The sequence below is a fragment of the Falco biarmicus genome, chromosome 3 (genome assembly GCF_023638135.1).
Source record: "Falco biarmicus isolate bFalBia1 chromosome 3, bFalBia1.pri, whole genome shotgun sequence".
NCBI lineage: Eukaryota > Metazoa > Chordata > Aves > Falconiformes > Falconidae > Falco > Falco biarmicus.
The window spans coordinates 90898082-90921460 of record NC_079290.1 but is presented as its reverse complement, the minus strand read 5'-3'; the positions used below and the strand labels follow the sequence as shown (position 1 = coordinate 90921460).

The window sequence follows — 23379 nt, the reverse complement described above, 5'->3', positions numbered from 1 at the left end:
CCAACTTCAGTCATCTTTTGTGACAAACTCAAGAAACTGCACTTTCTCCACCATCTCCTTACCACCTCATTTCCCGAAGCCTGATCACATGACTTAATCTTTGGTATATCGTGTCTTTTCACAGTGGCAATTGACACACGGAGAACATCTATTACTGACTGTGCCTGAACATCCACCAGCACATCCTCCAGCACGCGGTGGCGTGAGGACACCTGACCGAGACAGGCTGCAAGCGGGCGCGCGGCTTGGGGACAGATGGCCACAGCCCCGCCAGGTGTAGGGGCACCTGTGGATGTGCCATTTGCCCCCCACTCAGCACAGGCCGCCTGCCAACCACATCAGAAAGGTTCAGCGAGCTATTGTGTTACCAAACAGGATCAGAAAGTGACACTGGAATTATTAAGGCAAACTTGTATTGTGGTGACTTGGAGGTAATTGGAAGAAGGGGGCCGATTAGCGAACTTCCTCAGATATTCTTTTTTTTGCCCTAGAGGAATTACAGTGGCACAGGGAAGGGTACATCACAGATTTAGTAGAGGTCCATACGTCCACACAACAAGCTAACTTCCCAAAACTGGTCTGTCACTTGCTGTGTGCCCTGAGTCACTTCCTCCGCCATTACCTAAAGGCATCCCACGCGTTACTCGCGTTTCACGGCCAACCCAGGCGCGAGCAACACTTGGCGGCTCACGGCTGAGTCCCCGGTCGTTACGAGCTTATTACTGTTGTGCGGATACAAGTGCTCGGCACTTGTTCCAGCCCGCGCCACCGCCTGCGCCACCGCCAGCGCCACGGCCAGCGCCAGGCCCGGGCACGGCGCTGCGCGGGGCCACGGGAACCCTGGTATGCGCATGCGCACCGCTGCCGCGGGCGGGGCGGGGCTCGGCGCACGGCACTGACCTCAGGCTCGGCGCGCGGGGCGCTGCCCGGAAGCGGAAGTGGATCGGTTCGTCGCGGTGCGGAAGTGCCCGGTGGAGGCCGCGGTTTCGATTCGGTGGGCGGCGGGGGAAGGGGAGCTCCGCCACCGGCAGCCGCGGGCCTGCGCTCTTCTCCTGCCTCCTTCTTCGCCTCTCCGCTATGGCGGGCGCCACCGGCAACCTGCAGGTAAGAGCGACTTCGGCCGTGCCCGGAGCGGCGCGGGCCCGGCAGGCGGTGGCGGTCGGCGGCCGCGGGCAGCAGGGAGCGGGCTCCGGGGTGTCTTCGCCGCCTGCCCGCCCGCGGCGTGTCCCGGCGGGGTGGGGGACAGGCAGCGCAGGCACCTGCTGCCCCGGGGCCGGGGGCTGCCCTGTCGGCAGGCGCAGCAGGAAGGGGGTGCCGAGGGGGCCCGGCAGTAACAGTTCGCGGGTTGAGCCCCTCAGCAGCACTGGCCTCTGCTGGCGGGGGCGCTGAGCCCCTGAGGAGGGGACGGGGACGGGGACCTGCCGGGCAGGCGGTCGTACCGGCCCTGCGGGGCGCTGGAGCAGCGGGGCCTGGTGTCAGCCTGGGAAACCCTGTTGCCTCTTGCGGTCTAGATGCGTAGTTTGGCTTAGGTTGCTTCTAAAACTACTGACCGAAGGAAGGATTTGCCTGCTCTTTCTATTTGAGTTCACTCTCAGTTGGGGCTGTATAGTTGTTCCTGCAGCTGGTTAGCAAAACAGATTCAGAAATGACCTGGATTTAAAATAGTAATTTCTCTTCAGCTGCTTTCAACCATGATCATTTCTGTAAGCTCATTATGACCATGTAATGCTTATACTGGCAAAGCTAGGGGTGATATTGCAGGGTCTAGAATAAGCAGGAGAATTAAACCTGTTTAAGCTAAAGATCTTTCCAAGGGCGATGTTTGTCAAACTATCAAACCATAGCCATATGAGTAGTTAGAGCTGGTCGTCTATGTCCTAGTTCATACAACTTTCTAATAAATTATTTCCCATTTGGTAGCAGTGTTCTTCATTACGGTAACAGGCTAAGGTGCCAGCTGATACAGTGAAGTACTAGAGTTGAGAATCTAATACCCAAGTAGTAGTCTTTGGGTGTTTACCAAAACAGAGTATACCAAAACCAGTCAATACACAATGTAGACTTTATTTCAGAGGAGCAGGGCTGCAACATGCCCTGTTTTCTCACAGTTCTGTTTTAGCAGGTGGTCTTTGATGTTTATTCTTTGTATTGTGTCACGTGTATCATTGTCTTTGTACTGGATCCAGGCATCACTGAACTCTACTGTGGTAATTTAAGGACTTCTAAGAAGACAGTAACTTCAGTTTGGGGTTAGTTTTTGCTCTTATGCTGGGTTTGAATGGTGCGTAGAGGGGCCTAATGGAGCCAGCACAAGGTGAGCAGCAAGGCAGGGACTGCTCGTTCATATGTGGTAAACTGCTTATCAGCTCATGACTTCTTCAAAAATGGAAAACTAAATTCTGTTCCAGAGAAACAGATGCTTAGTGTTCCAGCATTTGCCACAACAGAGCTGTAGAGTCTGCTTTATTGGATCATTGTTTTAAAATAAATTACTCTTTGATTTTGGGTAGATCTGTTGAGATGATCTTTGTTTCCAACAGAGCAACACAAAGCAATAGTGAGGGATTTTGCTGTTTCTTCTTTCATGGCTACTGTTTACCAGCTTTGTTTTGCTGGAAACACATCAGAGCGTCTGGTTAGTGGCAAGAGTATCTGTACTGGAATGTCTAGTGAAAACTCCTTGCTGCAGTTGAAGCTCTCCACCTTGCTCCCTGGCATTACCATAGTCATCCTGAGCATACTAACAATGCTTAGGAAAAGAAATTGACTGAGTGTGGAAAAATACATGTAGGGCTATATAAAATTTAGTTAGCATTGGTTAACTCTGGCTAACTGACAGCCTTTTTTTGAACTTACATGAACTGGTCATTCAAACTGATAGCTTCAGCTGTCCTGAAGTGGTATAGGCAATCCAAGGAGCAAAGTGTAATGAAAGATAAGAAGCACTTAAGACCAAAAGAATAACGGTGATATCAACAAATCCACAGGCTGTCTTATACAGTAAGGGTTGGATCACAGTCAGTTTTATTGAAAATTAGCTGAACAAATAAATTAAAAATCCATCTATAACTTCTCCTAGAACTTCTCTTAGTGCTTGAGATTTGGGTGCATCCTCTGTCTGGTGGGTTTTTTTCTCCCCTCCCACTGGGGAATGGTAATTAGAATTTCTCATTTGGCTATCAAGAACTGAAATCCTTTGAGAGAAGTCTAACAAATAGACTTTGAAGATGTCTCCCAGCATAGCTGGAAGTGCTAGTTTAAGTGCATTGTAATCATGTACTTCCTGTATTGACTCTGCTATTGATGGGACTTAGTGATGTTATCAGTCATAGTTCAAAGTGTCTAGGTCTGTGATTAAAAAAACCCCTTCCAAATCTTTCCATAGTAAATGTGAGAGATTAGTAAGGAAAACTGCATAGACAAACCAGTAGTAGTTCCAACTTGTGTTAGCAAATTTTAGCAGTTTGTTAATCAGTGTTCATAAAAAGTGTTATATATTATAAAAAGTTCATAAATGTATTCTCTCATGCACAAAGCACCACCTAAGACTTGCAGTTAATCGACTTCAACTTTTTGAGGTAAATGTTGAAGAGCAGAAAAACTGACCATCAAAAAAGTCAGAGCAACAGCTTAAAATGTCTCTGTGATGATGCAAAATGCACTCACACAACATTTGATGATTTGATTGTGTTACAGAAAGCAATAGACCTTGCTAGCAAGGCAGCACAAGAAGATAAAGCAGGAAACTATGAGGAAGCCTTCCGCTTGTACCAACACGCTGTGCAGTATTTTCTCCATGTTGTTAAATGTAAGTGTAATGTATTGGATGATTAAGTAGAGTTTAGTTGTCAAATTGCAGAGAGTAATCTCTTACGTTGACATCAGTATTTAAATTTTTACTTTCATCATCAGTTGATACTTGCTAATTGTAGTTTGACTGAGGTCATATATTTTGCAGCTTTTGCCTTTACTGTGTTGTGTGACTGCTCCATTCTTATAAGAAATCAGATTATTTTATATTTGTGTTTTGTTTTAGGGCTTTTTAAGACTGGGAACAGGGGTTTGCTCTCTTCTGGATTTTGGTAGCAATGTTTCAGGCTGGCCACTGCATGAGGAAATGTGACAATAAGTACAGGGATTCCTGTATTTCTGTTGAAAACCGTGTGTTACACAAATAACACTTTGCTGTATTTTTTTGCTCCTGAAGTCATGCCACTTGCCTTTCTCCAATCTCTCTGCTGGCATTTTTTGCTCCTTAATCATGCTCTTGCTGTTCATCTTGGCCAAAATTTTGTAATTTTTCTTCAGTTTCCATATTCTCGTTATTTTTTGCCTGTTCACACTTCTCTGTACCTTTTGTGTCATGTCCAGTGTTTGTGTGCAAGGAGTGGGCATTGTTAATGTAGGTACAGCCCTAATCTGAGTGGGCTAGGGTTGCTTGCCTGACATAAATCCATTTAACAGATCTCCATGCTTTGAAAAAAACCACTGTTTTCTTTGTAATCAATTAGGATAATTTGTGTTTATCACTTCTTATCCTCTTATATTTTATGGACTTTATTAGAATATCCCTTCCTGTGCTTTTAACAATACTGATTTACTTTTGGAAACTTAACATATAAACCTAACATGTTAAACTTTGATTGCTGATTTGAAATACTGTAGTAGTGACTTGGAGAACAGTGTGGCTGTTGAACCACACAACTCAGGTGTTCTGTGTGATTTATTTTTTTTTTTTACTTTGATGTGAACATCTTCTAAAATTAGCAGGCTATGGAAACATAAAGTATGCTTCTAAATAAATATTGCTTAGCACAACCAGCTTCTTGATGAACTATTTTAGAAAAGGAGTGAAGACAATGTATGGTGGCTTGAAAGTCTGATAAAAAAGCTTCCAGTGCCATTGTCCCTTAATCCTTTACAGTCAAATTTTAAGCCAAAACAGTGTTCAGGTGTATATTTGATTTCTGGTGGGTGATGACATCCTTCCTGTCACTACTTTCCACAGTATAGTGGAAAAATAAGTAGTTGAGCTGTTTGGTTATGTTATGAGCCTATATTGATAAGAAGTAAAGATGACAGAGATTTAGTCTTTTTTCTGATTGATGCACATGTGTTTTGCTGTTAACAAAGCATTGTTTCTCTTCAAACTCTTAGATGAAGCACAGGGTGATAAAGCAAAACAGAGCATTAGAATGAAATGTGCAGAATACTTGGACAGAGCAGAAAAGCTGAAAGAATATCTGAAAAAGAAAGAAAAATCTGCACCAAAACCAGTTAAAGAGTCTGGTCCTACTGATGGAAAAGGGTATGTTTTTGGAGAAGGTAAAGCAAAATACTTCCTGAACTCAGCTTATTCTAAAATTCTACTCTTCAAAGATCATTTTAACTAGTGTTTTTGGAATGCTTCAGATGATTACTAATGCTGAAATAGTGGGCTGCTTAAAGAAAAAAACATGAATTAGCATCACGGGCATTTATTTTCTTGTTTACTAAAATCTGCAAACATTTGTATAGGGAAGTCACTGAAGAATGAAAGCTGTTTCAGACTAACGCATGATTATCAGATTTAATGGCAGTGAGCCTGATGACCCTTAACATTTTTCTACACTTAATACTTAGTAACTAGAAAATATATTCAGACCAGTGATTACTGGGGCCCGAGACTGATCTGTCTCACACTTGGTAATAGTTGCAAAGCTGTACGTAAGGTGAAGTTCTGTAGATGAACTGAATCGCTATAATGCTGTGCTGCTGCCTAGTTTATTTGCTGCTTTCCTTTTATTAGATTTGGTTTTCATTTTGCATATGAGAGGGCTGAAAAAGAAGAGCCACTTTTCCATTTGATACTACCTTCATGGGGATAGGAGAGAGGAAGGGTTCAGGATGATACCTTCTGGTGGGATTGCAGGTTTTAGCAGTCCTGAACAGCTTGATTTGCTCAGTTGTCTCTTGAAACTTCACCTGATTTTTCAGTCTCCTTCATTGTCTGCTCGTCTCATCAGTTTTATTTTTTGAGCTGTACTGTGTTCTGCTGGTTTGTGATAGAAGGAACTGGTAATATCGTAGAGGCTACATGTATTTTCATGACCTCTATTTCAACTGTTGACTATCTAGTCTCTATTTTCCTTCTTCCGTTTCTAGTTTCCTTTTTCTGAAAAGATGAAGGTGTAGTTTCATAGTACTAGATGGAATTGACCAAGCCCTGTTGCAGTCCTAGATAGGGGACAAGTGCCAGTGTCTACAAATAACCATTTTAGTGCCTCCATGTTCCTCAATACAAGGGCTTTTGTGTCTTAAAGGCTGGCTCAGAGCATGCAGAAGTGTTCTAAGAGGGCTCAGACCCATAAAAGGTAGTTGAAATGGTGAGGAGGGTGAATTAGAACAGGGTGTAGAAAGGCAGGAGTACAATGATGTAAAATTGTAGAGATCTGAAAGCATCTCAGGGTTTCTTTCATTCCTCAGGCTGGTGTTTTTTCTGCTTTTTGTGTTCTGGTTTTTATCCTAAGACAGCAGTCTCTCTGTATTTCAACTTTTTTTTTTCTTGTTTCCAAATCAGGAATGATAGTGATGGGGAAGGGGAGTCAGAGGATCCTGAAAAAAAGAAGCTACAGAATCAGCTTCAAGGTAATTTTGAAGCATCCTTTTCTTTAAGTAAATGTGGCTTCATTCAAGCAAATTCCTATATTTTTGCCATCTAAATGTTATGGATTAGCTTAATGTCTGTAGGTGGTTTGACTAGTATGTATTCTTCACATACAAAAGCATAATTTTTTTTATGTAAGTATGAGTTTGTGTGCCATGCAGTTATACAGTGACTGTGTTGAAATGTATCTCCTGCACCCTGTGCTTCATGTTAGAATTGTACTATTTGTCAGGGTAACATTTTGCAGCAGGAAAAGTTGCAAAATCCCAGGTAGCTATTGGCTAAATTGAATCAGTATTTTTTACTCTTTAAGTGCACTGGAGTATTGCCTAGGGTTAAGGTAACAGACATCATACAAACACTTAGTGTAAGCAGGACCATTTTCACAGAAAAGCCTGTGCTCAGGTTTAGGGGTTGGGAATGTGGATTCTTGCCCGTTTATTGGAACAGGCAGCATTTCCTTATATGCAGTGATGATGCTCTCCCAGTTGAGTAACATAATAGCTTGGGTTTATGAACTCATGCTGAATACAGTCAGTGATGCAACGTATAGCAACTACCAGTATTTTTTGTAGATGGTAAAAAAGAGGCTTTTTTTGATATTTATTACCCTTTAGTGGTGAAAAACTGTTCAGAGCTTCCCTGCCAGAAGGTGCTTACGGATCTGAAGAAACTTCACTGTTCTTCCCCTGTTTTTCAGTGTAACAAAGATCGAATGCATTTCCCAGGTCTCTGCCTGTGTCACTTCAGGAGCTATTGTATTGTATTTGTAAACTGTCATGCTTTTTCTACTTCTCTGCACATTTATTTAGTCCTATGCACAGTTATATGGGATAGTTTCCTGTATTTTAAAATGCTTGAAAAAGTATGAGCATTGGGCTCTTATCCTGTCGCCTGCTGTAAAGACTTTGTTTCTTCCCACGTGAATCTGACCTTCAGTTATTACTTCAAGAAACAGTTTCTTGCGCCCATTGCTAATCACTACTTTGATACTTGGTATAAAATGACAGTGTTCTTATACATTTGACTGCTTGGAGGTCTAAGGTGTGAGATCCTTGGTATCTTTGAATTTAATACAGGAGACTGTTACTTAGGTAATGAGTCCTGGACAGACTTCAGATTGCTGATTTTCATTTTGCTTCCACAATAGCCACTGAAATTCCCTGTATTTAATTTTTCTGACTTTGCCTTATGAAGCTTTCCCAGATCTGTGGGTATTTATGAAGATTTTAATTATAATAGCAACTTGACCTATTGTGGAAGAAGTGACCAGTGACATTCAGACTGAGCAGTAGTTGTGAGTTGATTGTCATGTACTCTTGCTCAGAATTGTGAAGGCTTTTTGCACTCTATTAATCTTCCAGCTATTAATTTAGACCTACAAAATTAGGAAGCTTACAATTCCAGTGCCATTTCTGTCCTGGTACAGGTAATCTCTTACAGTGCAGCAGTTTCAGTTACCATGGTATGTCTGGTGCAGATAACTGATATTTCAGCTTCAAAATGATCTCTTGTTCCTATCTGAACTGGTACCTGTTCTGCTAATTATTTCAGTGATGGAGCCCATAGTTCTCTTTACTTTAAGAAACTGAGGTGTAACTAACCTAGTAAAAGTATATAATGCATTGGAAGTGTGTGGTTGAATTAATTCCAGTGTGTAGATTGCAAGCTAAGACAGTTTGCAGTCAACTTTCTCTATAATATTTTTAACATCTTTAACAGTATGATGCTGCTTCTGGTAAATTCAATTTTTTTAACAATTGCAATTGTTAACAGAAATTGTTCATTTCGATCTGATATAAAAGGAATGCAGCAAAAGAGAAAGTATCTAAAGAGATAGATAGAGTAAGCAAGTGTTATTGGCTTTATTCGTTAGCCAGTGAGTAACAGTAAATTTTCAATCCTGTAGAAGAAAAGTCTTAAATTACTTCACAGAGCTCTGAAGGCATAAGGTGAAAATGTTAAGAGAATAGCTGGTGAAAGCCAATTGTGAAATTATAGAAAACTCCTTGTAGAGAAATAGGGCAACTGAAACTTCCAGAGTACTGAGATAAGCATTGGGTTTGTTGGCATTTGTTTATCTGAGAAAACTTCTCTTACCTTTTGGATTTGCCTTGCCTAGGATTACAAGATCTAATATTCAATTACTAGTTCCAAGTTGTCCCATCTAAAAGTAGTCAAGACAAAATCATTTATAGCATGTCAGACTAAACAATCTGAAGTCTGAAGAGAAGGCTAAATTACAGCTCAGTTGACTAAAGTCAGGCTGAACTTGTTTGAGCAAGACAAGACTTGGCGATAGACTTTGAGAGAACATGGCAAAATTAAGAAAATATTTCTGGAACTAAACAGGCTCCATATAACCTTTCTGATGCTTTCAGCCTTAGCTCTCAAATCTGTTTACCATGAGATGATCCAATTGTTTGCTGCACATCTGGAGATACCCAACAAGTTACTTCATCAGCAGGAGAATCTTAGAAATCCTGGGCTAGTGCAGCTACATTGCGTCACTTGTTTAAAATGAAATTTCAGATTTTTTGGGAAGTACAATGGTTTAGCGAGGAGACTGTGCCTGTGGGTACCTATTAGAGAAGGTACTCCTCGGACAACTAAACATATATTTACTGGTCAGTTACAGACTAGCTTTGTCTGTTATAAGACTTCTGCTAACTCTCGAGTATTCTGGTTATCCATGGTTTACTGTGGTAAAACAATGTGATGGATTTCTGTAGAAATAGCATCTGGTTTACTAACAGTATTCAGTGTTTATCTGCTGAGAAATGCCTTGGTTTTATTCAGTATGGACATGGGTATAGATTTCTTAATAATTTTTTTCCTCGGTGGAATTTATTGAATTTATGAGAAGATACGTATTTAATCTTTTCTTATAGGAGCAATTGTTATGGAGCGACCAAATGTCAAATGGAGTGATGTTGCTGGCCTTGAAGGTGCCAAAGAAGCACTTAAAGAAGCAGTGATCTTGCCCATTAAATTTCCACACCTATTTACAGGTCAGAATTACACCATTTATTTGCTATTGGCCGGTCAGACCAGCACTGGGGTCTAAGAGTGTTATGCCAGTGTATCAGAGACTCAAGCTGAGCTCTTAACAGAGATTGTGATCCATCTGACAGAAGTTTCACGGGTAGATGTGGAAAAACCTCTGAGTAAATTAGAGGGGCTTCATCAGAAAAATAGGTTCAGTCTTTCTACAGTATTTTGAAGACTTCTCATTTCTCTCTTGCAGGAAAGAGAACACCTTGGAGAGGGATTCTCCTGTTTGGACCACCAGGAACAGGAAAGTCTTATTTAGCAAAAGCTGTGGCAACAGAAGCAAACAACTCTACCTTCTTCTCAGTATCTTCCTCTGACCTTGTCTCAAAGTGGTTAGGTGAAAGTGAAAAGTAAGTTGGAGTTGTCAGAGGTCCAGCAAAACACTGGCAAGAAGAAATTGTATAGAGGTAGAGCTGCTGTAAAGAAATGGAATTTGAGGGAAGGGTCACTTACTGTTTTAAAACAGATTTCAGGTGTTTCTATGCTTGGTGCTGCAGTGCCATATGAAGATATAATGTGCTGCATTTTGTGCTGCTGCAGCTGGACCTGTCTTCAGTCCTCAAGATAGTTTTTTAAAACTAGCTCAAAAGGTTTCAGGAGCGCTGTGGAGCTCATTCACCTTCTGAACTCAACTGTGATTGCACACTACATCAGTCTGAAGTGTTGAGATACTCTGCCTCTTGGCATCTCCCCATCATCTGTCCCAGAAGCTGTGCTGTTAACATGTGGCATTTCTTTGTCCATACAGAGGAGATTTTTCTTTATCCCCAATTTCAACCAAAATCTGGAAGACATAAGACACTTGCAAAAGTAGGTTGGAGGGGAGCAGCTGTGAAAGAAAATTCCATGGTTCCCCATGCTAACTCTTTGTTTGTTACTTTGTGGTATGTGAAGACGACCAGGAAGCCTGAAGTGGCATGTTGGCTGCAGTCTAGAAGTGCAGGAATTTGACTGTCTAGGCTTCCAATGAAGATTATCTGAATTAAGAAGCAGCTCTGGGTTTGTTGTGCAGAAAGGACTTTGGTATGATAAGAATACTTGTCAAAACCATGAAATAGTTTGAAGTGTGGGACAACTAAGTTACACTATTTGTTGATAGCATGAGGAAGAAAGGCCTTTAGATAGTGTTTGAATTTTTTTTCTTTCCCAAAAGCTGAAAACCTGAAGCTGCTTTTCTTCTCTTGCAAAAGCAATACAAAACTGGAGCTTGGCATTTTCTCTGTTTGACTTTGAGACTATAGTCTGAGATTTAGTGCTGGTAGTGTGAAGAATTTCCCAGCATATTCCTATTTATTTTGCATTTTAACTTAGTAAAATGTGTTAATAAGACATGGCAAGGTTTTTGGGGATTTTTGTTTGCAAACCAACTTTTCTTGTCATATAAAAAGTATTTACTAAAGTTGTATAAAGTAAATGTACACGTTATTTCTTAGAAAATCTCTAGAGTTAATCTAGTTAGGATACAAACGTTAAATAAGAGAAAGCAGTGTTCTTTTGATCCATCCAGAGTGGTGCTTTTGTATAGTCCAGGATGTCTTGTAGAAATGTAAACTGAAAAAACGGTGTTTTCTTGCAAAACCCTGCCTGGAGTACTCTAAAATGTTTCACTTCCCATTATACTGATATATACATATATATATATATATATATATATAAAAATACAGAGTATACTGCAGAGTCTTGGAGCTGGAAGAATGTTGTATCTTTGAGTAGCATTATGTTAACACTTTTCTCTCTTTAGCTTTCTCTAAAGGAAGTGACTATATCATAATAAGTTATGTGTTTTTACCGGTGTAATCATTAAGATAACTGAAACTGTTTCCTTTTTTAAGATTAGTGAAAAACTTGTTCCAGCTTGCCAGAGAAAACAAACCTTCTATTATCTTCATTGATGAGATAGATTCTCTCTGTGGGTCAAGAAGTGAAAATGAAAGTGAGGCTGCTAGACGGATAAAAACAGAATTTCTAGTCCAGATGCAAGGTAAGTTTGCTTGGTTTTCAGAATTAGTCAGAGCAATTAAATGTATTTTAAGCATAGCTTGCGTGAGAACAGTAAAAAGATCTGCAGTTCCATCCTGTTGAATTTTGATGGTATTTTAAAACTGTCTCTGTGATCATCTAAACAGTGAAATGATTTCTGCCTGATACAGGGGTTGGTGTTGACAATGAAGGAATCTTGGTCTTAGGAGCAACAAACATACCCTGGGTTTTAGATTCTGCTATCAGGAGAAGGTATGATGGCATTTGTTTTCATGGTATAAAATTTACAACTGTTGTAAGGGTTCAGTCTGAGACTACTGGAGGTAGTACTCCAGCTCGTGTTTCCAGATATGGCTAATGTTCTACAACTTAACTTCATGAGATGGACTGAGCCAAACTAATAGCCCTTTGCCCCTTTAAAGAGGTAGGTTGTTCACTTTTATATTCACCCTGTAGTTTATTTGATTTCTTGATTAGATGATAGAGCTTGAGCAAGCAGAAAACTGTTCTGTTTCCTTGTTAGCTGGTTTCTGGTGGGCTTGGGGAACGAGTTACAAAATACACACTTCAGAAGGGCAGGAAGGGGTAGAGCTTTCCTTTTCAGCTGTTAGCAAACTGTTGAGTAGCTTGAGTTCTTTCACGGAAATGTAGCCCTTATGTTACACAGAAACACCATGTTTTTCTACCGGTCAGGCATAATTTGTGATCTTACAGTGCGTGTTTTAACTGCTGTTTTGTAGACAAAGGGCTGCCATATATGTATCTGATTAGCTGGATCGTTCTTTGAGCTGCAGAGCAGCAGAGGACAAATACAGCCGTGGGACAAATATGACTGTTGTGATAAGGATGCAGCTTGAATAATGGTCATTTTTGTAGGCTAAAGAAACATTACTTTTTTGTGAGTGTCTGTTTATTTATATACTTAATTCAAGCTGGCCATACTTTGATTGGGGGTTGGAGCAGGTGACCTCCAAAGGTTGCTTCCAACCTGTATGACTACAGTTGTGTGTAAGACCAATTTGGAGATGACCATGTTGCTTAAAATTTCAAGTAATTCTTGAAATTTCAGCTCTGAGGCCCACAGTACAAGACAGACAAGGACCTGATAGAGTGGGTCCAGGTGGGGGCCATGATGATGAAAATCAAGAGGGCTGGAACACCTCTCCTGTAGTGATAAGAGAAAAGGCAGCGGCATTAAACTGAAGGAGGGTAGGTTTAGGTTAGACTTGAGAGAGACCCTTTTTTTTTTTTTTTTTTTTTTTTTCTGTGATTAGGGTGGTGATACACTGGAACAGGTTGCCGAGAAGTTGTGGATGTCCCATCATTGGAAGTTTTCAGGGCCAGGTTGGATGGGGCTTTGAGCAATCTGTTCTAGTGGATGATATTTCTGCCCATGGCAGGGGTGTTGGACTAGGTGACCTTTAGAGGTCCCTCCAAACCCAAACCATTCTCTGATTCTCTGCAGTGTGAAAGAGTAGCTCTCTAACTCTTGTCTATAGGACTTAAAGGAACTTGTAAACAATGGCAGCGATCAGATTAGGTTTTAATGGATTTGACCCACTTTGTCATGTATATAAAGTTAACTGTGTTCTACAAAATTTGCAGTCATTCTTATTTTGTTGGGAGGTAATCCCTACTGTGAGATCAGATGCTGTTTCAAAGAAAGAACTGCAGTTATCAACATTTTCTACTGACAACTATATTGAGAATATGACTTCAAATATGCTTCCAATGATGAGGTTTTCTTTAATTTAGTTGGAGACTGTAGGAAGTCATTGTGTCAGCTTGTTATCAGGCAGTTCTTTCTTTGAGTGTGAAAACTGTTCAAATACATTTCAACATTTAAAGACTTCTCCCTCAGTTTTTCCTTTGAAAACACAAACTGCTGAAGAGAATCCAAAAAAAAACTCAGTCTGAAGAGAAGATCTTTGACATGAAAAGGAAGTAGTTGTTATATTCTGGATTTTGGCTTATGCTAGCTACAGTATTATTTATGAGAACAAGTTGTTTGCCTTTGATTTTTTAAAAGATTTATAATACTGAAACTGCTTCTTTCTAATACTGTTAGGAACAAACTATATACTTATTTGCATAAGCTTCTTTCCACTGTGCACCTGCGTGAGCTAGCATCTGTGGAACATTTTGTTTTTTCTCTTTTAAACCAGGTTTGAGAAGCGTATTTATATTCCTTTACCTGAGGACCATGCCAGGGCAGCAATGTTCAAACTTCACCTTGGGTCAACTCCAAATCTCCTAACAGAATCAGATTATCGAGAGCTTGGAAAGAGAACTGATGGCTATTCTGGTGCAGATATAAGCATCATTGTACGTGATGCACTAATGCAACCTGTTAGAAAAGTGCAATCAGCTACTCATTTTAAAAAAGTAAGTAGGAATCAAAAAATTTTTTAGTTACTTCATCTCTGAGAACTACCTTAATTTGAAAATTCCTTGCAAGTAAACTGAATTTGGTTTTGGGTAATACTTACAAAGTGTTCTTTTTATCGTCAAGGGGAGAACTTGGGTATTTCTCCTGGCTTCCCATCCTGCCATGAGTCTGGTGGAGCTAGTTCTGGGTATTCATGTTGTGTAATCCAAGCTCTCCTGACTCTTCACGTCTCTAGGTAGTGTCAAAAGCATTCAGTTTGGAGTATGACTTAAGTGGGAATGTTAGAGGTGCTCTTTTTCTGGACCAAGTTATGTGATTCTTTCTTTGTTTTAGTAGCGTGCTTAATTGAATGTATCCATCATCCACATGGAAACAGATGGATTATAATTAATGCGCATTCTGCTTACTTGGGATATTTTTCTTAACTGAAAAATCAAGATTCTTATAAAGTTCTGGTAAAAACAGTGAATCACTGTTACTTGCAAGAGTAGTAAAGATGCAAGACAGCTGAGCAAGGCCTGTGGCCTTAGTTTCGTAGGATGGGAACATAAAAACTAGATTACACTTATTGAGGTGTGTCTTAGAGACAATTGAAAATACATTGTTTGGCTTACCTTGCAGTTACCTCTACATACTATTAACTTAAGAAACACTTCTTCAAAAGAACCATCTAGAGTTCTTTAGCATCAATCTGAATTCATTAAATCTGGGAATGCTCCCCACCCCAACCCTGAGAATTTGCATGTGTGTCCTGTTCAATCAAATTAACTGTTCTCTATAAATTGTTAAGCTCTTCAACGGAGAAAAAAGTGTGTAATGTTATCAGTGGCTATGTAAAAAGTTCCAAATACATACAACATGTTTAACTTAAAATTATTTTTCCTGTGTAGTATTTTTTTTAGAGTAGACCCAGACTAAAAGTATTTTTTGTTTACGTTTTTACTGCACACTTTGGTTTTACAGAAATTCATGTATCTTGAGTGAAGGTGTGTTGAGGTATTCTGCAGAGGTTTTTGCTGCTGTAAAGGGAAGCTTTCATTTGTTGCTCCTTAACAAAGCAGGTGTGGGGTTGAATAAGTTAGCTTAGTATCTAAAATTATTCCTGTTAAGAGATATGTACCATGTAACTTGTGTTGGCAGCAGTTCTTCTTCATCTCTGTTACAGGCTTTTCACCAGTAACTCAGCCTAACTTAAAAGGGTTCAGGGCCCTAAACTGAACAGCTACAGTTTGAACTCTTGAATATAAACTCTTTTTTTTCCATGGTTTCTTCAAGGAACAAACTCGGCTTAAGATAAGAAGAGAAAGGAACATGTAAGAAAGGACTACATAAGTTTCCTGAGTCTGCTTTGAGGAAAACTTGGGTCAAATTTGTAGTTACTAAAATAAACCTGCAGCCTGTCATTTTGGTGAAGGGGGGGGGGGGGAACTCCAAAACATTTTAAAGGGTTTTTGAGGAGCTTTTCCCAGTTTAAAAACAAAACAAGTATTTTGAAACAGTGACGTGGTGAGTTTCTTTTGAGGACATCTCAGAAGTAACTCTGATGTAAACTGTGTTTGTTTAAAAATAAACAGCTGTTTTGGAGTATCAAGCATTTTCTAGATGCTTCCTTCCCTTAAGCAGTGATGCCTGAAGTATTTATCCATTGTTGACTTCTAAGTGACAATGACATTTCTGGCTAAAGGGCTGTTACCTTTTAGCATTTTGTTCAAATTGGGAAATCTGAGGCATTTCTCAGACTACCATGAAGCAATAAAATAACCTCAGTTGTCACAGCAACACAAAAGGAATTCTTACCTTCTTTTACCCCCCAAAAAGGAAGGAATAAACCCCACAACTGCAGTACTTAAGTACTGCCCTCAAAAGGGCTCTTGACAGAAGCCAGGTTGATTCCACTTGGTTAGTAGTACTTTAATTGGATGTGATTTCCTATTTTTATAAGCAAAATATGTTTTTATTATATTTTTTATTATAAAATGTGTATAATCAATAAGGCTGTTACGATGCAAATAATTAGTAAAGCTGACTTGCCCCAGTTAAGCAGTGCTTCTCTCAATGATTAAGAATTCATTGCAAAGGATTCCTTGCTCTATGTGATAATACAGGCTTGTCAGTGCATTTTGAATGTTACAATCTGTGCTCTCCAGCATCACACTTTAAATGCAGTTTAGAATAGCAAATCCAGTTCTCTCCTGTTAAAAATAGCCTGTTCGCATGCTGTCCTTCAATCTTTGTGCATGTTTTGAGTTCCTGTGAATATGTGATGCTGCAGGTAACGATAAAGGAAAACGAAACTATGGGTCCCAGATAATGTGCTGCAGAAAGGTAACAGACGCTGATGCAGCTTTTCTGGCTCTGTCCCTGTGTCTGGGATAAAAAAGGATGGCTTCTTGTTCTCCCGCTAGATGGCCCTGCCTGTTTTCTATCCAGTGCTGCTGAGGTGGTGTCAGAAAAGGTGTTCAGAGCTTTGTAGTGCGGTTATGTCAAAGGCTGAAAAGCTACTTCTGGCTTCCTAACTTAAGGGGCACTCAAGGATAACTATTGAGAAGTTTTTAGAAAGGAACTAGGAAGGGTGGTCTTCTCAAACTAGATTTCCTGGCCATGTTAGTTTTCCACAGAAATCCTCAGCCTTAGGAGGAAGCATTTCCTGGGATCTGACCTGATGTAAATTTAAGTATCTGGCTACAGTTGCATGTTTTCGAAGTGAATGATGCCAGTACATTTATACAATTTCTTTCACAGGACTTGTCTTCCCGATGGGTGGGGCATTGCATAAAATCAAGTTTTTGCTCTAAAGATGCTGTTCAGCTTCTGGGTTTTTGCCTTTAATATTGTAACTCCTATATACTCAATATTTTCTTATTTTCAGGTAAAAGGACCATCACTGTCTAATCCAAATACAATGGTAGATTTGTTCACCCCTTGCTCTCCAGGTGATCCTGAAGCCATAGAAATGACATGGATGGAGGTTCCAGGTGACAAATTACTGGAGCCTCAAGTTTCCATGGTATGTATTCTTCTGTAGCATTTTTTTCATACTTTGCAGATGTAAGGTAAAGACTTTCTAATGGTTATGCTAGGCAATTGGATGAATGGTTTGTTTTCAGAAACACTAGACATACCAGATAACATTTGAATTCCCAACATACAGTGCTACAGTACAGCGTTCTTGTGGAAAAAGCCAGCACTCTATCCTCGATAAACACTTCTTTCTTTTCTTCTTGTCTGTTGGCATGCAGCTGCTGTCCTTTCATCCATAGACAGCATGTGGCTCTTCCACTGCTCTTTCACTTGTCTTTTATTCATTTAAAACCTTTGCGATCCCTGCCCCATGATATGCTTCCTTCCCGTCGCTCTGGTAGCATTAATACTGATACTGGGGACTAGAAAACTATATTCAGTGTCAATTGGGAAGCGATGTGCTGTAGGTAACTACCCATGAAATGAATACAGGCATAAACAATACAATCTAAAAAGATTGTCCATGTAATGGTAGTTTTGTTTAAATTTTTTCATGGGTGATACAGCAATTTCAGCTGGTTTTTTTTGTGTGTGTTAAAATACTGCTTTGGTCTAGGGAATAAAATATGTCATTTTAAGACAAACTGAAATTTTAGTTCACTGCATAAATAAAAAAAATAAATTGCTGGATGCTCATTCTGTATTTTCCCCCCAAGAGCAACAAAAGGAGATTCTGAATTTAAGTACAGTGTTTGAGGGAAGGACTTGATAACAAATCATTTCTTGTCAGCAAACAGTCCTGTAAGTGAAAGGAAGAAATTTATGTATTTCATGGGATCACAAAACCTCTAAAACAGTAGGCACTGCTTTGTAAATATAGCAGTGCCCGTATTTCAGAAAAGAATTTGCATACTGAGGAAACACAAAAGGATGTGTGCAGGTGCAGGCCTGCCCTGAAACTTCTGCCTGCACAGTCTAAGCAGATTTTTAATCGGTGTCTCCTGGAATTAAACATACCAATTCCTTGTGTGCTCCTAGTGGTACCTGAGCTCTGATGCTCTATGGTTGCATAGGTGGTTGTTTCAGTGCCCCAAATCGGTTCTTGTCCTTAAAAAGATCAGGCTTTCATTCTTTCTAAGCAGTGTATCTCTAGTCTGATCAGACAGATCTCAAATATAGGAAATCATATTAACTTTGGGTTTACCCATAATTTTATAGTAATAAGTGGTGTTAGGCATCTACGTTTTTCAGTTGCTTCTGGCTGGGACTTGATTTAGTTTTCCTGCCCCTTTTTAGTCATAGGATATTTTAACTGCTGCTTTCAACTTTGTAGACCTGTGATTTTTCTGAACTCCTTTTTCTGGTGTCTGAATATTTACCTAGGAAACTGAATTGAAGAGACAGAAATTACTGATCATGAACAGTAAAATGTTGCTAGAGATGAATCATGAACTACCATTTTATGTTGCTGGACTGTGAAGAATATGTGGGAGTATCTATTTTCCACTTTAAACTGCTGTAGTTAAAGATGGATTGAAAATAATAACTGACCAAAAAAAACCCTCTTTTCGGTAAAAGGAGATTAATAGAGCTTGAATGTATGAGCGGCTTAAACCTAAACCTGAGGTTGCAGTTTCGTTACTAGAAAACTCACTGACAGTTGACTGTCTTCACAGGGCTAAAATGCTGCCTCTGTGCAGAAGTGTTTAGGCTCAAAGTTTTGTGTAAATAGGAGCTCCTGTGGTCATCTTGTTCTAATGGGCTTTTTAATGTATATTTGTCTTGGCAACAAGATTGTTCGCAGTGATACTACACTTGTTTCTGAAAACACTTGTGGGGTTTTTTTCTTTTTCTGACAGATCGATATGCTCAGGTCGCTAGCTAGCACAAAACCAACAGTTAATGAACAGGACCTGGAGAAGTTAAAGAAGTTTACAGAAGACTTTGGTCAGGAAGGCTAAACCAAAGATATATGCGGAGTTTTAGAACTTTTTTGCTTTCTTAAGTATTCTTGTGTCTTTATTGATGGCACTTCAAGTAAATGCCAATAAAATCACTTCTTTCTTATTTTGCAGAAGAAATAGAAGATACCTTTGCAAAGACCCTTAAGCTTTTGTATTGTATTGTTTTCCTCAGATGTCTATTAAATGTATTCTATTGAAAATAATATGAAAATACCATTTTAGGGTGAGACAGCAAAGTGATGTGGTAATGTCTATTAAATACTAGAAAATTTTAAATGATTAGTTCAATTTTAGTTATTATATTAGACCTTGGGTACAAGTGAGTTTCAAACTCCCAATAGGCTCAAAAACCCTTTTTTGAGGGGTAGAAGAGAACATATTTGTTGAGTGTTTTCAGTATCAATCAGCCTACATATTAATTGCTGTCATTTAGAAAAATCAACAAAATTTGCTAATCAAGCATACTACATGTGTGGGTTTGCTATTAAAGTAAGAAAGAAAACACTGTGAGGATAAGACTACATGGGCCAGTACTTTGTTTAGATACTGATGGAAATGGTATTTGGCTTTTTCTGCTATGCTGTATTAAAATTTTGCCTTAAACAGCAAGCTTTTGTTTTTAACTCTTTACTAGCTGGTACACACTGTCACTATGCAATTTAGCAAAAGTTTGTTAAATGCAAGTATCTCAGAAGGTGTTTTGCTGGCTGTTCTTGCTGGTTTTCATGTTTTGTGGTGTTTTTTTTTTTAAATCTGGATTTACCTTCTGCAGGAGTTTGACTAAATTTAGAAAAAAAGTGCTAGTAATGTCCTGTAAGATTCCACATGTCAAGGCTGGCAAGGTATAGGTAGTCTTTGGAGTGTATGGGAAGTATTTTGGGGTATAGCATACACTCTCCTCACATGTGAAAGTAACGGATGTTTTAGCCACAGAGTTTCCAGCTGTAAATTAACTCAGAACCCTACTGATAACTATTGCATCTGTGTTACATCAATTTGGTGACTAAACTTTGAGAGAAGGCTGGCAGTTTAGTACAGAAGTAGCACTTCCATTGATCTTTTTCTGAAGAATTACAAATTGAGATGTGCCTGAATGTAACTTACAACACTACAGTGTCAGCGTTGAGTTTGTGCCTTGTAAGTTTGCACTGGCTGTAGATACGAAACATCATTAGGATACCTAGAATACCGTGTTCCATTATCATTGTACAACTCTATCCTGCTTACACTTCGTTTAATTTGGATTAAAAGAAATTTGCACATTTTGTGTGTGTATATGTACATACACACATACGATCATCTTTTGATGGGGTTTGGTTTCCTTTATGTACATATTTTGTGTACTTTTTAAATCATAGGACGGGTGAAACTTGCTGTATGTAAATGAAGTAAAATGTTACAGTACAACATCAGCTATGTTCTTTGAGTATTTCTTCAATGTTAACTGTTTTCTGCTTGATTATTATTTTTTTTTAGACTTTGGTTTCTATGTTTAACAGCTAAACAAATTACATAATGAGAAATTCTTTGATCTACAAGGTGCTTACCTTTTGTTTGCTAACATGATGAAACATTCTTTCCAAAATCATTCAGTTACATACAGCTTTACCTCTGTCTTACATTGGAATGTGTCAATGTGAATCGGTGGACTGCGGATCTTTTTGTGCACCTTTGGGGAGATGAGGGCAGGATTTCCAGTGTAGGTGTGGGCAACTATGTATAGTAAACTTAATCCTTATTGCATCAGGATTGCTTTTTCTTAGTTGCTTCTTGTGAACGCTTCAGAAGTCAGCCACATACTGGCAGGGGTCTCACCCGGAGGTTTAGAAGCTACTATCTGAAGTACTTGTCTCTTGAACTTTTTTCAAAGGAGTCCTTACTGCAATCTTAATTCTCAGGAACTTTTTTTTTTTTTTGTGGTAGGCTGATTTGTCCTATGGTTTCCATAAGCTTAAATGTGTAATCTCTTATCTTTAATGTAGAAGAAAAGCATACTGTGTGTTTTAAATTTATATGTTGCTGCTTGCTCAGTTGTGGGATGACATCTGTAACAGGAGCATTAATGTTTGATGTTTAAAGTTGTTTTTAGAAATTATTCCAAATAAACATCGCTGCTTAGAATTGCAGCTATGAGGACAACTTTTTGCTTTGCTGTCTTTGTAAAATGGGAATAACTTAACTGGAAAGCTCTGTAATATTATTGATTCCAGAATAGATGATACACACACACTTTCCCCCCCCCCCTCCCCAAATTTGGTTGTGTGGTGTGTGCAAAATCACTTTTTACTTTTCATTGTTAATTGAAAATACTCTAAATTACAGCGTTTATGAAGGGTTCTATTTGCTTTACATAATCAAAACCTCTGTAAACACTGGATGAATTAGTTATACATTTTTCATAAGGTCTGATGTATGACTCATCTTTGGCTACTTAGCTTACACATTTTTTTCCTGACTTCTGGTGTTACTGCTTACTGACTGCAATGTGAAAAGTCATTTTCTTTCCTGTGGGTAAAATATTTTTCAGTTAAATCAGTTGTGTTCTTCACAGATGGTTTCTTCACATTGACATTAAACTTGGGATTTCCTGTCACTTGTTGCATACATCTCAATGCATATACTCATAGGGTTAGAAAAGCACAGTAAATTGTTACATTTTTTTCTCCTGTGTTGCCTGATTGACCTTAAATTCCAGAGTCTTGTTTCTTCCCTGATTTACCTGTTGGCTTTATTTTGTCGTTCTCTAGCACGAGGCAAGTGTACAAATCTCCTTCAGTTTTCTTGTTTGATTGGTTTTGTTTTTCAAATTATCTGCTGGTCTTCCAATAGGCTTTTGTTTTAATTAGTGGAGCTGAACAGAGGTAGCTGAGGGAGTTATTTTTGAATCACTTTTGTCCATGCTCCTGGCTGCTAGGGGTGTCTGATCATACTTTGTCAACTGAAGCAGAGAAGCTGCTGAACGTTCTCTGGTCAGGCATTTTGATCTACTTTTTGTGTTTGTTTAGTTGTCTTACTAATAAGAATACAACTAAATATTTTCTGTTGTTGTTTTTTGAGGATTATCTTGACAGGAAGCTTTCTAGTAGTTCTGATCTGTTGAAATACACAGGAACATCTTTATCTTGCTGTTTACTCTTTGTTTTTTGAGGATTATCTTGACAGGAAGCTTTCTAGTAGTTCTGATCTGTTGAAATACACAGGAACATCTTTATTTTGCTGTTTACTCTTTCCTTCCTCCAGAATGACAAGCTTGTTTCATGATTGGCTTCCATACATGTTTTTGGTCTTAACCAGATTCACCCTAGTAATCATGGTTGACTGAAAGCCATTCCTGTAACTTACGTAAACTATTGCAAGAACTTGGTGGACTGTTTTCTACTGTGCTGCTATTCCAACAGATACTTATTATCAAAACATTGTTCCTTTTATTCTTGAACAGGTAGCTTTTTGTTGTAGCTCACGTGGCATAGCTCCAGTGCTTTCCCCTTTGATTTTTCTTTAGCTTTTTATTAACACTATTTTAATTTAGGTATTTTATTCCACAAATCCTCTGTCATCATAATTAGCTGTATAAAAACTCTTAATTGTTTGTGCATCCTCTGTTCTGGCACTTGTGTAGTGACAGCCCAGGTATTAGATAAGCTTGTCCTGTTATTTGTCTTTTGGTCCCTGTGACCTAATTACAAATCTTCCTCTCCCTCCCTACCTCTACATACACACACACACACACGCCCTTCTGATAGCAGCTTTTTGACTAGGTCACTGTTTTGTGCTATTTTCTGTTTGCTCAACTTTCCGTCCTTCATCCTACCTAAGAGGCTCCAACTTGGATGAATAAACGCTCAAGGATACTTCTTCCTGTCATCACATTAACTCGGCGTTTGGGGATGCCAGCGTCCATCTGTCTGTACCATCTGTGCACAGTACCTGGCACGTGTACAATCTGCTTGCCTTTTGCAGAAATACTTTGTATTTTAAGGCTCGTTTATTTGGACTTCTCCACTATTAGTCATGAAAATATGATGTTCTAGCTGCATCATAGCAGGAGCTAAGTTTTCTTCTAAAGAGGCTTTGGTCACGTTTGGTGATGTCTCCAGGAAATAAGTCACCGACACCTGAGCGCAGGCCTGATGTTGATAATGAAGCCAGGGTTTCCTTTCCTGCTTGGTGACCTATTACCAGGCACCATGCCACGAGTTGGCAAGGCTTGCCCTCCCTCCTCTGCTGCCTCAGCTAATTTAAATCTAAGCTATTCAAGGCAGGGACTTGGCTTTCAAACATGTGCAGTGTCACATGTGTTCTGTAAATGATAAACAATAATTTCCTCTGACTCACTCTGTTGTGGGCTGATGACTGTCCACAGGTAATTTGTTATACAAAAAAAA

At 39.3% G+C, this 23379-nt stretch overlaps 1 protein-coding gene across 1 annotated transcript; it reads left to right on the top strand.

Moving 5' to 3' along the window:
* Positions 1–927: 927 nt before the first annotated feature.
* On the top strand, positions 928–21133 carry VPS4B (vacuolar protein sorting 4 homolog B). The gene is made up of 11 exons (XM_056331932.1): positions 928–1104; positions 3697–3808; positions 5158–5308; positions 6560–6627; positions 9538–9657; positions 9894–10050; positions 11533–11681; positions 11851–11932; positions 13846–14065; positions 16939–17076; positions 18890–21133. The coding sequence occupies exons 1-11, from the start codon at positions 1078–1080 to the stop codon at positions 18989–18991; spliced, it is 1326 nt and encodes a 441-aa protein (XP_056187907.1). The 5' UTR covers positions 928–1077; the 3' UTR covers positions 18992–21133.
* Positions 21134–23379: the final 2246 nt, after the last annotated feature.

What these genes read in the sequence shown, in the direction of transcription:
- VPS4B (XM_056331932.1), top strand. Translation starts at nt 1,078, where the DNA reads ATGGCGGGCGCCACCGGCAACCTGCAG. An exon ending in GCGCCACCGGCAACCTGCAG is followed by an intron (nt 1,105 to 3,696) that starts GTAAGAGCGACT and finishes ATTGTGTTACAG; the next exon opens with AAAGCAATAGACCTTGCTAG. An exon ending in GGTCCTACTGATGGAAAAGG is followed by an intron (nt 5,309 to 6,559) that starts GTATGTTTTTGG and finishes TTTCCAAATCAG; the next exon opens with GAATGATAGTGATGGGGAAG.